General features: G+C 40.9%; 1 protein-coding gene and 1 long non-coding RNA gene across 3 annotated transcripts; both read right to left on the reverse strand.

The window, feature by feature from the left end:
* Window positions 1–690: 690 nt before the first annotated feature.
* LOC101780706 (transcriptional corepressor LEUNIG) lies at window positions 691–13471 on the reverse strand. Of its 2 annotated transcripts, none has more exons than XM_022826820.1 (18): window positions 13155–13471; window positions 12180–12277; window positions 11949–12058; window positions 10961–11365; window positions 10762–10847; window positions 10046–10133; window positions 9835–9910; window positions 9628–9677; window positions 8061–8360; window positions 7186–7386; window positions 6464–6694; window positions 6260–6377; window positions 5757–5866; window positions 5528–5677; window positions 5271–5435; window positions 5056–5175; window positions 4546–4752; window positions 691–1072 (listed from the first exon to the last, which is right to left on the reverse strand). In XM_022826820.1, exons 1-18 carry the CDS (start codon window positions 13184–13186, stop codon window positions 926–928), a joined length of 2694 nt encoding a protein of 897 aa, XP_022682555.1. In that variant the 5' UTR covers window positions 13187–13471; the 3' UTR covers window positions 691–925. The 2 variants fall into 2 exon arrangements, with proteins under 2 accessions (XP_022682555.1, XP_004969116.1); XM_004969059.3 differs by lacking the exon at window positions 691–1072 and adding an exon at window positions 3936–4463 and having other exon boundaries at window positions 13155–13470.
* Window positions 1165–3051, reverse strand: LOC111257377. Its single transcript, XR_002677778.1, has 4 exons — window positions 2493–3051; window positions 1922–2388; window positions 1728–1847; window positions 1165–1365 (listed from the first exon to the last, which is right to left on the reverse strand). It is a non-coding gene; the product is annotated as an uncharacterized LOC111257377 (long non-coding RNA).
* Window positions 13472–14642: the final 1171 nt, after the last annotated feature.

A 14642-nucleotide genomic window follows, 5' to 3' on the forward strand; every position in this document is an offset into this window, starting at 1 on the left:
TAAAAAACTAACCGGGAACAAAAAAAAAACAAAACGGAAAAACAAGCCACAACACACCCCCCTAGAACAACACTCAAACAACAGCGAACAATTAATAACTCATTAGAACATACACTAACCAAACAATTACAACAACAAAAACAAAAAAAAATAAACCCTCAAAATCAATCCATAAACACAAACCAGAACAAAAAAAAAAATAAAAACCGAATCAACCCACCCAGGGAACAAACAAAAAAAAGAGGGAGAGAAAGAAGTCTACATTTAATACTCCTAATTAGTATCTAAATATTCGATATGACGGGTGCTAAAAATAAGTCAGTGGAAGAAAACGGGGCCTCAGTAGCGCGAAAGAAAAATAGATGGATTGAGCGACGGGACAACGTGGATTTAGCCCTCATCTCTACTATCTGCCAGCTACACATCATATATATTAGATCTAATTCTGCACCTCCCCCCTCACAAGCAAGACCCAATTCCTATCTTAATAGGAAGAATGTTTTGATTTGGAAATTGTCATACCAAAAGGAAAAAGCAGAGAAGCCATACTCTGGTGCATAGTTAGTGGTAGAATGCTTATTGAAAAAAATAGCGGATTTAGTAATCTCCTGGTACGAGAAATAATTAGTATAGTAAATGGATTAATAAGATTTCTCTCAATTTACAATCAGATTTGGCGGCATGGACAAGTTTAAGGCAGGGGAATGCAAATCCTTTATCCCCTGTTCAGATCTGGGTGTCTGCGTGACCCACTAAATACTTAGTATCATAAGTAGTGTTCGAGTTCACAAGGCTACAATGACAAGCTTCAGCACTTCAGCATCATGTTGAACAACATACAATGTAACAACGACAACCACAAAACAAATAACATGGTTAGTTCTCCAACATTTTCGTCCAACATATAACAGACCGATTAAACTAGTCATTTCCACAGCTTGACAGTTTTATCGAGACTTACTGAGGCAATGTGCCCCGTTTCGCTCGATGCTGCTAGGGCTGCAAATAAACCATCATGTGCATTGTTGAGCGTAATTGATTCGTTCTCCCTTATGTCCCAGAGTTCCAAAGACTGTACGGCATAAAAGTAAAAACCAACCAATGTTATAACCAGAGAGAGAGAGAGAGAGAGAGAGAGAGAGAGAGAGAGAGACTTGCCTTGTAGCAACCAATTACTAGTAATGATGGACAGGTTGGGTGGAAAACGCATGAGTGGAACATTTTCCCTCTGCTATTCAACTCGTGCACAAATTCACCATCATGCCCAGAAGTAAACGACCATATTCTGACTGAGTCTTCACTGACAGAAGCCAGGTAGTCACCAGAAGAATCCCAACAAACTGATTGAATAGTCTTAGAGTGCCCCTATAAACGAACAGAATTTCTGCTTAGATAATCGGACATTAAATCTTGGACAATGGAACTTTCGAAAAAAATGTAAAAAGATCCTATTCCAAACCTATTGAAATTTCAGCATCACGAAAAAACTACAGGGTAAATATTATGGTACTTAATGAAATTGAAATTTGTCATGAACTTATTCTCAATGGAACTTTGGAAACTGCAAACAGTTCAATAACCAAGTTTGTAATGAACCTATTCTCAGTTCAGTGGCATTTAGTAGATTGTTGCAAGAATGACTACGAATGGTATTACTCCTGGAAAAGCTAAAGATAGGGCACGTTATAAATTGCAACACATTTTGACTGTGATCCTTGGTAACAAACCTGTAAAGGGCTTCTACTGGCCATTTGTGTTTCCCCGTCAAGTATGAAGACAGCCTTCTCTGAGGCTGTTGCTAGATATTTTCCCTTGAGAGGTTGAAATCTCAGTTGAACAGCAACACCCTGCGATGAAAAAAACACGATTGGATGTTCAGCAAAAGATCCCATGAAAGATTTTAAAAGCTATTACTACATACCCTGGACACCTTAACACAGGTCAGACAGTTAGCATAATTTGCCCTCCAGCTATGCACTTGCCCATCACTATCACAGGAGCATATCACATCCTGTTTATTAGGATGGAAATCAAGTGACATGATAGGTGCTTGATGTCCTGTGAAAGTGCGGAGTGAATACTCAGTCTGCACATACACAGTTAGTTAGGCGTTGCAATTACTTCTAGTTAGATGATGCATTTTGAGCCTCAGAACGTCTTCTAATGCACTATTGCCATATGACAATAATAGCATTTTGAGAGGAAAAAAAGAACGAAAAATAATGAGAAGCATACATCATCAGCATCCCAAACCCGCAGCGTTCTGTCAAAGGAGGATGTAGCAAGGATCCGTGGCATGCTTGGGCTAAATCTAACATCAGTGATCAGCATCGAGTGCTCTTCTAGAGAAGATTTAGGCTGGAGGTGCTCTGCCCACCACAAGACAGCCTGCGCAGAGTAAGAGCAGGTGAGGTGAGTAATTTAAATGGAGGGTCCTTTTTTTCGTAAAAAAATGGTGAAATCGGATCCGAGCCCTGTGCTGGTGATGACACCTTTTTATCATGGCCACCGGTAGCAAGCAGTTTGCCATCGGATGAGATATCGCAACAAGTAACTTTGCTTCCACTGGCAGTTGCTTTTGCAACCTCACCAAAGCTAAAGACTGCAACAGACAAAATCTTTAGCTGCACATGGTCCTCCAGTGAAGTCATTACAGTGAGGGTGAGCCAGGTATCCTCAGACAGGTCGAGAGGAGAACTTGCCTTGGCTGGAGTCCATGCCGGGTCCCAAATCCAGCAGAGGTTACCACGTCGCCTGGACGCCTGATGCTGAAGCCATTTGGTCTCCGATCCCTCGACCCCTCTCCTGATGGTGTAGGTTGGAGGAGCTCTGGAGCTGGAACCCATTGGGGAAGTCGCCTACGCCTAGTGCTTGTCGGTTTGGATGTGCAGACTGAGAGCGACCTGGAGAGCAAGGCGGGCATCTCCAAGCAGGGCACAAGGAGGCATCATGTCTTCGAACCTGGAAGGCAGACGAAGCCCTTGCTGCGTTAGGGCGTTTGCAGTGCACGGTAAAAGTGAGATTTTAGGTGATGTGTGTATCTAGGAGAGAAGAAATTTGGCGTGAAATGAAAAAGGTATTTGGCCTCAAATGTAAGTTGAATTACATGGCTCCAATCAGACAGTGGTGTTTTTTTAAACAAAAAAAATTCTAGCTGATGCTTGAGTTCTGATGAGGAAGCAATGGTGTTCACCGTTGGCGTATTTGGGAGACAAGAAATGGACTTAAAAAATGAAGGGCACCCCCATTCAGTTGTACAGCGAGCAAAAGCCTATGTGGAAATGACATTGCTGCACTTATTTAAACTACATACACATCACCCAGGTGTGAATCTGAATGCTCTCCTCCTATATGGATTCCACCATCTGACCGCCGGATGGGTCGTTAATGATTATGTAGCAAACTTCAAAGATTAATGTCGCAAACTTCAAAGATCCGCCTCGCAGTGGTGTGGAACTTGTGATCAGGGATAATATGGGACAATTCAGAGCTGCGTGTTGCCTTTTGGTGCAAAAATTTGGCGATCCAGAACTTGCAGAAGCCATTGCTGTTAGGTGTGCTATTTTCTTTGCCGAGGAAACCTTCTGCGATTGATCGTGGCTTCAGATCGTCAAAACGTCATCAGAAAGATCCATTCCCATGTTGGAATAATCGTTGAGGACACAACAAACTTACTAGTTTTTTTTTTCTCGTTCACCCATGTTAGTAGATGGTGCATTCGTGCAATGAGGCAGCTCATGTAATAGCAAGATTAGCTGATCAGTTTGGTGTAACGACCCTACGGAGTGAAACTGAACCGTAGTTTGTAATGATCAGTTAAATTATTATAATGCTGCCCTTTCAAAAAAAAAATCAACCGCATTTGTGAATTTGTAACCCTCCAGGGTAATATGAACGAGCTCAAGATTCAAACTAACCCTTAATGAGGTTATCTATAAAGCCCCCACAAGTCCACACAATGTTAGGATTCAACAAGGACAACATACAGAGGGAAAAATGCACTACAACTGCATACAAGGCAGATTAAAAAAAAACAGTTTGTAACTTGTACTGGGTACAAATTCGAAGTCTTCAACCAACATTTCTATAAGGAGTTACAAGTTACAACTACAAGCTTCAGTAGCATATTGAACAGCATACAACGACAACCACAAAACAAAACAAAGTTAGTTCTTGAGCCCAAGTGGCTCAAGAGTCTTGTTAGCTACCCTTTTCGTCATGTGGTCATCTGAGGCAGAAAACCGTCTTGTTTGTCTATCATCTAACAAACAGAATGTAAAAGTCGACATGGACAACATCGGTCACTATTATACAGGTCATTTCCAGAGCTTGACAAATCTATCATGGCTTACTGAGGCAACCTTCCCTGTTGCACTGCATGCTGCAAGGGCTGCAATCAAACCCTCATGCGCATTGTTGAGGGTCATGGTGTTCTTCTCCCTTATGTCCCAAAGTTCCAAAGACTGCATGACATCAAATTAAAAAAAATGTATAACCATCCTCAGAAAAAGGACTGCCGTTGTGCTCACATAATGAATAACTTACCTCATAACAACCAATTACTAGCAATGATGGATAAGTTGGGTGGAAAACACATGAGTGGAATTTGTTCCCGCTGCAATTCAACTCATTCACAAAATCACCATCATGTCCGGGAGTGAATGACCAAATTCTGACAGAGTCTTCACTGACAGAAGCCAGATAGTCACCAGTAGAATCCCAACAAAGGGATTGAATATTCTTATTGTGCCCCTACACATAACAAGCTTTTACAGTTAAATGCTCTGCGTTTGCCAAATGCAAAACAGATACCATGTGAAACCGAATGAAATTCAGCATCGTTAAAACCAGCATGGCTTAAAGCTGATCAAATTCTAGTAAAGTTATTCTTGATCCAACCAACAGCATGTACTAAACTGTCAAGATGTGTATCACAATTGGTACAAATGTAACCTAAAAGAAGCTAAAGACACATGTCATAAGTTGCATGTAGCTATAACGAGATGGAAATGCATCCTCAACACTCAGAAGATATTAGCATCCTTGGCAACCAACCTGCAAGGGACTTCTACAAGAATGTTGTGTCTCCCCATCAAGTATGTAGATAGTCTTCTCAGAGGCAGCTGCTAGATATTTTCCCTTGCAAGGTTGAAATCTCATCTGAGTAGCACCACCCTGGGATGGCAAAATAAGAATGGGCCCAAAACCAACGTCAGAACAAATGTTGAAGCCCATGATCCCATGAAAAATAAAAGGTATTAATATCATACCTTAAACACCTTAACACAGGTCAGACAGCTACCATTATTTATGCTCCAGCTGCGCACTTCCCCATCACTATCACAGGAGCATATCATATCTTCTTTATTTGGATGAAAATCAAGTGACATAACAGATGCTGAATGTCCCGTGAAAGTGCGGAGCGAATAGTCAGTCTGCATATACACAAACAGTTAGACATTAGCATTCTAAGATGCAGAACACCTTCTAATGCACTGTTGCCAGAAAAAGATAATGAGTAGCATACATTATCAGCATCCCAAACCCGCACAGTTTTGTCAAAGGAGGATGTAGCAAGGCGTGACATGCTTGGGCTAAATCTAACATCAGTGATCAGAAACGAGTGCTCTTCCAGTTGAGATTTAGACTTTAGGGGTTCTGTACACCACAAAAAAACCTGTACAGAGTACGAGAAGGTAAGTAATTTAAGCCTCTCTAAAACTTGTGAAGTGAAAGTCCTATGCTAATGAACACACCTTTTTATCATGACCACCAGTAGCAAGCAGTTTGCCATCAGATGAGAAGTGGCAACAAACAACTTTGGTTGAACTTGCACGTGCTTTTGCAACCTCAGAAAAACCAAATCCTGGAACAAACAGATCTTCAGGTATGCACTGGATGCTGGAAAAAATAATACAATGAAGTAAAAGTATATTTTCATACATTTTGCTTTCGTACGGCCAAGAAAGTATAATATGCTTTGAAATAATTATGTAAAATGCCAGTAGCAAAAATAGAATGCAATAGGTCATTAGGAATAATGATCTGCTAAGGAGGTATTTTCTTACCTAACCAGTGAATAGATGAAATGACAAACATTTTTCAAAGTAAAACAAAAGCAATACATTTTTCTTAAAAAAGGAGGATAATATGGTAGAATACAACAGGCATAAGGAAATATTGATATCATGGATAATAGCTCACTCTCTCAAGGATAAATTAAAATCAAACCAGGTACCAGAAGGAAACAAAAACACACCTTTACTAGCATCCATGCAGCGCCCCAAGTTGTCTCTAGGATCCATGTCATCCTGTGATAGAAAGGATTCAACATTATCATCCAAGGAGCCATCTTCCAGCAAACGGTCCACATCATCCTGAAAGAAAATGTTTCAGTTACGATACTGTCACATTACATTTGGCAAAAAAAAAATCCCATAATGCTTAAAATATATGTGCATACCAAGGGGTTTGCAGGAGATGTCAAGCTCCCAGTGCCATCAGAGCCAAACATTACCATGGGTTTAGCTGAACCACCATTCTGCTGCAGCTGCTGCACAGACATTGCATCTCCTGGTGTATGAGTGGAAGGTGTCGAGGGTGCAGAACTTGGAGAGGGGCCAGCGGTATTTGCTGTTCCTGAACTGTTAGCTCTGCCAGAGGATGAACCTGGCTTCTTTCTCTTCTTTGCTGTCTGAACAAGACAAAAGATGAAGATCATCACAGTGAGCCCTACAGTCACTTGTCAACACACAAAGCAACATAATTCCAGTGAATAGGACAAATCAACTGTAGTGCAAAGAATGAAACACAACAATATGTTGTTTTTTATGCCAGAAAAATATAAAATGGAGCTAGGTAATCAGGTCCAGAACTCTACAAACTGAATTGGTCACAGATGTTACCATAAAGGTGAAACATATTGATCATACAAGACTTCCGACTTCAAACCAAAAGCAGCATGAGATAAGCTTTATCATAATTTTTTGTCAATATATAGTATATTTGGTATGCCAGGACAGATGTATAACAGGCACATACCATAATTTTTTGTCAATATATAGTATATTTGGTATGCCAGGACAGATGTATAACAGGCACATACCATGAATCAGAGCATGTTAGGTTTGAACATCCATACAAAATGAAATAAAAAGGCATCACAGGCATACAACTGGCACGTACTTGTTCAGCTCCCCCAAAAGTGTTTGGCATGCCCCCGTCAACAGGCATACTTCCAATTCCTGACTTTTCTTGTTGAAGAAGTTGATTTGAGCTTTGGGATTGCTGGCTAGAGACAGCAGGTTGCTGAAGCTGATGTTGCTGCGGCTGCTGCTGGCTATTGTTTTGCTGTTGTAACAGTTGCTGCTGCTGAGCAAGTTTCTTCTACTACACAGAAAATCTGTATAAGAACATGGTGCAGAAAAGGGCTAGAAACCAAAACTAAGGAGGGTACTCATGCATGTTGCTGCTTCAAAGGAACAGAATAGCAATTCAAGCATTGCTCATATACATGCATAAGAACATGGGAAGCAAGCACATATGATAAGAATACAGGATAACTACTAGGAAAATTGATAGATAGTCCAAGTTCATTTTGTTTCACTAGAACTTTACAATTACAAATGCCTTGTTATGTCAACCAATTTTGTGAAGAATTTGATACTTTAGAAGTCACAGAAAATGGCAAATAACTCACTGTTTATATGTTATCACAGATGCTAAGACAAATTTGGCAATAAATAGATCAAGGTCAACTATATTCAAAGTTGTTTGTAACAAATCCAAATTATACCAAAAGTCAAAACAATATGTACTATGTTCATTTTGTACTTTTGTTCATACTGAAAGGAATTCCACAATGTTCATTTTGATCATATTGATACAAAGTGCCATCTAGGCATAGCCAGGAGCCCATGATCCATCAAATTTTCCTAAAAACTTGAGTTTGTCCCATAAATATAAGAAGCTAAGAAGAGATGACGAGTATTTACCACCAACAGTGCAATCATACAACTCTGATAAATGAAAAGCCACAAGGCAGAAGTCAAAAGATATACCTTTATAAGTATATCTATATCGCCACCACTTTGACTAGGAGAGCCAACATTTGGAATAATATCAGTGCCACTGTTTGTCTGCCCATCCCGGCCAAGAACAGCATTTCTGCTGTTTAGCATCATCCTCAATCTTCTATTGTCAACATCACTAGATGTTGGCGAAGACATATTTTGCTGAGCCTGCAGCATAAGCTGCTGCTGCTGCTGCGGAGTCAGCATCTGGATCTGCTGGTGCAATTGCTGTTGATTCTGAATAAATGATTTCTGCTGAAGAATTCCAGACCTAAGTTGCTCAAGTCCCTGTAAAAACAAAGCATGAAGAGGTTAAAAGGTAGTACCTGATAGCAAACCCTAATCACACAAGTGCCATTTGCCAATACATTGAACTAAACTCCTTCCGTCCCATAAAGAGTGCAATCCTAGTTTTTTTTTCAAACAGATTAGAAGTGGCGTGAAAAGACTCTCATGCCCTCATATGTTAGCCGCATGCAACTAACCAGACTTCCTAAAATCACAGGCAGGAGTTAATTTTGGCATGCAGATCAAACATGACCACTTAATTAGGCAAGTAGTTGCGGTCCAATTTCTAGGGCTGCACTCTTTTGTGCGATTTTTCTTTTCAAATGGCAGGATTGCACTATTTATGGGATGGAGGGAGTAGACTGAAGTTTGCAGATTCCTCTGAAATTCTTATCAATGACACTATTTGTAATCTGCTATATTTATGTTGTACACAAACTGCCAAAATCATTTGTTTGGCATACAAGGGCCATGCAAATTTAAGGATAGACTTCAAAAGCGACACGAGGTTGGCCATGCAGGGTAAAATTTTGCAAAAGATGGCCTACGGTTGAAAAAATAATAATATCATTCTGTGGCATACTGTCATCCAAAACAAAAACAGATGAGACAGCAAATTTTGACATACCCCTATCCCCTCCCATGTGGAGGTACTACAAGAAAAACTAAACCATTTAAAAACTAGAGCAAGCATGTGCACCAAGAAAATAAACTCACTCTTGCCAAAAATTCTTGAAGTTTTGGATGCCGGCAGTCAATTTTCCATTTGAATATATTAATAGAACATAATAAAGTTGTGATATTGTGAAACTACTTTTCAAGACAAGTATACAATTTTCATGTTTACAATCTAAATATTTCAGAATATATTGACGAAACCATGTTAAAAATATTGTGTGTTTGTGACTGAAGGGAGTACTATATTTTAACCAAAAAAAGGGAAGTTCAGCCCAAGCTGAACCAAGGCAGGACAGTGTGCAGAAACATTCCAGGAGGAGTTTGGAAAGTTTACTGGCAGTGATTGGAGAAAATCCCAGACAGTTTAGATCAAGATATTTTGAATTGAATACTAACTAGGGAGTGTTTTCCAGCTAATATCTAATTCTATTTGGAAAATTCAGGTTTAATTAAAATTCAATGGAAGCAGTTTAAATAGAAAGCGCTTAGGTCTGTATCTCCAGGAATATATTCTTAAGTTTCAACCCTGCATGCAACAACGATGAAGAAATACAAGAGGAATATACATTTAACCATAAATAAACCTTACCGTGAGTGGCCATCCTTTCAAAGTCAAATTGTTCCCAGCTTGATTGGATCCTGTTAAGATCACATCTAATTTAGCTACAGAAAGACTATTATTTGACAAGGTTGAATATGCCCAGCATAACTTTTTAAGCAAGACTAAGGAAGCTATTTAAGTTGAAATCAGAAACAGTTGACAGTTAAAAGGTAATCCCAAGGAGTAGATGAATACCTTGGACACCAATAAATGATCCTTCTGGGCCTGCAGCTCTGGGCGTCAGAATGGGATTGATCTCTGTCTTGATACTCTGCTAATAATAGGAATACAATAAGGAACGTACCCTTTAACTTCTTGTTTACTCTTTTTTTCTCTACCAAGTGTGGAGGATCTTTTATGATTAAAGGTAATATACTAGACAAACCAGGGTACCAAGAAGACTAACCTGAGCAGGCCCAGGAAGTTGGGGACTTCTGGCCTGAACTTGTTGCAGAGTGCCTGACAAGCCACCAACAGTTCCATGCAAAATTTGCCTATGATAAAGGGGGCACTTTTAAGTCCCTTATAGCAAATTTTATTAAAAAAACCCTTCAGCATCAAAATTCCATTTGCATTAACTACCAAATTTAAGGCACGCATTGACTGTTTATGGTTCAGAACAAAGTGCGTGATTTATGATTAAAAAAAGCACTTGGGAGGTGCAATGCCCATTTGTTTTCATAACCAGAGCATTACTGTCTTCATTATATGGAGCAATAACACCAAAATGCACATGCAACAAACCCTAGTAAAGCAGAGTTATTAGTGTATATCTAATTTATCTTCAGAGTAAATCAAAGGATAGTTCAAAGTAAAATTAAGCTTTTAACAAGAAATGACAAAACAAATTGCATAAAACAGAACCCACAGTTTATCAAAATCAAAGATTAAATCATCCCCCGTATCCGCAAGTCAATTGAACAGTCCACGGAAACGCTGGTTCAATCTACTCTATTAATTGTGGGGTTAAGATGGTAAATTTCTATGGACATTGCGGGGAACCCTGTTCCTTCAATTTATTAGCACACTACTTTTTTTCTTTAAATCTCATCAGCTATGCTGTATTACATACAGTACATATACTGTTGTAGCATTTTCACTATTCATAGGTTCATCAAGTACCCTGAAGATTGTCCACTTGAAGCTGCTTTCAACAATGATGCTTCATTTGAATCAAGTAGTTGCCCAGCATTCTCTCCATATCTTTGCTGCAACCAGAGTTTCCATGTTACAATATTACCCCCCAAAAGAAAAACTATCTGGTAAGGAGTCAGCCAAAAGAATGTAGTACATTGAGCCTAGGTAATGTCTAATAATGTACCTTCATTGATGCATCTTCCAAAGTGTCTCTCTGGGAAGGTACCTTTAACCTTTCCTCATACATTTTTGTTGCCATTACATTTGCAGTACTTTGGTTCTGCCGCATTAAAGGATTGTTTCCAGAAATTCCATTTGCAGAACCATTAAGAAGATGGGAACCATCTCTACGCTGTTGTTGCAGCTGCTGCTGCTGCTGCTGCTGCTGCTGATGCTGCTGCTGTTGTGGTTGTTGCTGCTGCTGCTGCTGCTGCTGCTGATGCTGCTGTTGCTGTTGTTGGTGTTGCTGCTGCTGCTGATGCACAGCTCTTTGTAACAGCATTTGTTGCATTTGTATATGCTGTGGCTGCTGCTGCCTCTGTTGGGGTGGCTGTTGCTGCTGTTGCTCCCTGGCTTTCATGAGCTGAGTCTGGAATAATTTAGTGGTTTGTATCTGAATTAGTATTGCTGGGATAACAGACCCTCCCAACACCCATGGCTATTTATGCAGTAACCACAGCCTCAAGATTTCTAAATTTAGGGCTTTAGGTAACAAAATACCCCCAGGAGCCAAAAAAATAAAACATGTATAACAAAAGAAAATAAAGATAAACACATGCTATGAACAGAATATCAGTCAGGCCAGGCCACAAAGAAGTTGAGATGTGCAACAAGCAGTTGATCAATAGAAGCTACTAAACTCCTGAAGCAAGTGTATACAATGCAATATTAAAAAGAGGTCAGGCTTCCTTTACAAACAATGCCCTTGTAACAACTAATAGCCTATCTTGAACATAGCAAATTCAAAGAGAAGGAACAGTTAGTTTCCTTATTTGGAAAATAAAATCCTCTGGTCCAAACAGGCCTAAAGTTCTAATTCTAGATGTTCTTTAACCCAAAGCACAGAAGAATTTACTCTTTGTTGAAGGGCATATAACAGAAGCCAAAAAAAAACATTCACGCGTTAAATAAAATTTGTTCATGAAAAGACAGCTGAATGCATAAACACTAACTTCAATATATGACGCTGCAACATCCGAATGTTTCTCATTTGTTCGTGCTATGAATATATCCCAAAAAACAGACCACCACTCGAACAGAAAGCCACCAGGTGCATCAATTGCTGCAAAAAAAAAGGAATTTTACAGGTAGTAAATAATATAGTCTTGACATAAGAGAGAAAATAAGTGCTAAAACTCACAAGATAAAAAGATGGTTCACACAACTTGCAGACAAATACATACCAACTGGATCTGAAGAGACCTTCCCTTCTGCTTGGAAGGCCTTTGCAGTTGCCTGCAAATTTCTCTTCATAAAATAGTCATATATGTAAACATCCAGCCTGTTTCATTAAGTAATTAAATAATCAGAATGGAGCGGTTAAAGGAAATATTCATCATACAACTATTCAGCCACAAATATATACCGATGTTCAAACAGAACATAAATAGATAGCTAATAAACTTAACAAAAAGAGACGAAATGAATACATAGCATTACAGAGAGAATCGGGAAAAAGTATATCTTCAACAATACAGTTATGCTACTAGTTTTGTTTCCTCGACTTTTATCTTTTTGTAAATCATTAGCTAAAATGATCCTAAGCATTGTTGTTCGGCTAATCACAGTTCATATTACTGGCAACAACCTATTGATTCAATTAATAAGACATCCTTAGCCCTGTCCACTTTCCACAAAATAGTTATGAATAGGTCAGAGATATGACCCCAGACTAGGAAAAGGAAATTGCCCCCCTGATAGCTCAAACAAAACCACTGAACATTCACAATCTAAGGCTAAAATCACGACATTTCTCTTGAAATCCGAGAGCACTAAATCTGCCAACCCCCCGACCCCCTGGTTCAAATCCCCAAATCGGTTATCCTGCTCTTCCAAAACCAACACCGGAAATGAGCACTCATGTATAGAATCCGAAACACTCATCCCCCGAGCCAAAACTGCAGGGGCACGCAGTGACAAAGGAAAACAAAGCTGTAATGGAGGTCTCCCGAAACCCTAGCTGGTCCGCGTCCCCTCGAACGCCATACGGGACACAACCAGGAACCTGCCCCGCGATTCTAGCACAAAAATATCGTCCCCGCACAACGCGGCAGCAGCCAGACAAAAGTACGCGCCCGCAAAACACGGCGCGAATCAAACGGGCAAGGGAAGGAGGAGGAGTAGACAGCACTCGAGAAATGGAGAAGCTAAATCCTCACATCTTGTCCGCCTCCCAGTTAGTCTGCGACATGGCTGCTGCTCCCGCGGCGCGCCGGCCAGGCGCCGCAACCCTAGCGCAAGCAGCAAGCGGCGACGGAGATGGTGCCGCCGACGCCTCCGCGGCGGACGGACGGACGGACGCCCGCCGGGGCGGTGGGTGCGTGGCTCGCGCGACGCTGAGGCGGGGAGCCCCCGAGTCCAAACCCTAGCAGCGGCGTGGCGGCGGGGCAGCGGTAAGCGGCGGAGGGGGGAGGAGAGCAGATTGAATCGCGGCTGCAGCGGCGGGAGGGGAGGGGAGGGGAGGGGAGGGGAGGGGGAATGTGTGAGAGAGACGGGGACGGAAACGGCGGAGGGGGAGGGGCAATTGGGGAATGGAAACGGGAGGGGTGGGGCCAGGACGGGACGGGACAGGGGGCTAAAATAATGTCGGGGGCGTAATAAAATCTCTCTCCATTTGTAGCAATCGAACAGCGTTGGTACGAGTACGTATCTCGAGTCAGGAGGCGGATCATCTGAGTCACGGCTTGACCGCCACCGCCTCACCTGTCACCGTCCGACCTGAGAGCCTGAGACGACTTGCGACGGCTCGATCTTGTTGCTGCGAGCCTGCCCAGCCATGCAGACATCTTAATGACCATGAGCAAAATCAGTGTTCAGAAATATATCTAAGTAAACATGCCACAAATAACAATATAGCATGCAGCTGATTGCACCAACCATCATAAAGCTACATGTAAACTAATAAGAAAAAATTGAGCATATCACCTTAAAACAAACCATTAATCTGAATAAGATCAAACTTATAAGAATTGAGCAGATTATCCATGATCTCTATTAATTTTATCTTCAGTCGCTGTTGGGCTCTTGGCTGTAACATGTGATTATCATTAAAAAAACATGTACACGAAGCAGCATTGCCATTTTGCAAGGCTAGTAAAGATATCACCTACCACCGGAGATAGCAGAAAAACCAGAGAAGCACTGAAGACAAGAACATGAACCCCATAGCAGTAACAGTGACCTACAAAACCCGTGTGCATCCTGCATCAGCAGCGTCATCTGAGCATCAAATCGTGATCCAAAATATAAAAATTTACTCCGTCAAATGACAAGATGCAGGAAGTAACACCAGATGAAGAACTTAAATGACAAGGATTAGTGCATTTCAACAAACATGTGGTGTGCATAAGATTGCTAGCTTGAGCAGCAGGCACTGGACGGTGGGCAAACCTGGCTGCCGGTGCAGAGAGCGGCTTCCATGATGGCCTTGGCATTGAGGTAGATGTCCTGTGAGGATGGCGCGGCATACACGTTGGTGCGCCCTAGTCAGGGTTGCGCGAGGCGCATCATCCGGCATGCAGTTTTACAAAATTATGAATGATATGATCCTGAAACAATGAAGCACAAATTAATATACCTAGAAAACATACACCATCATCGTATAAAATTACACATGCATGCTATTTTACATTGTTGAAAAGGAGAAT

The sequence above is a fragment of the Setaria italica genome, chromosome V (assembly GCF_000263155.2).
Source record: "Setaria italica strain Yugu1 chromosome V, Setaria_italica_v2.0, whole genome shotgun sequence".
NCBI classification, from domain to species: Eukaryota; Viridiplantae; Streptophyta; class Magnoliopsida; order Poales; family Poaceae; genus Setaria; species Setaria italica.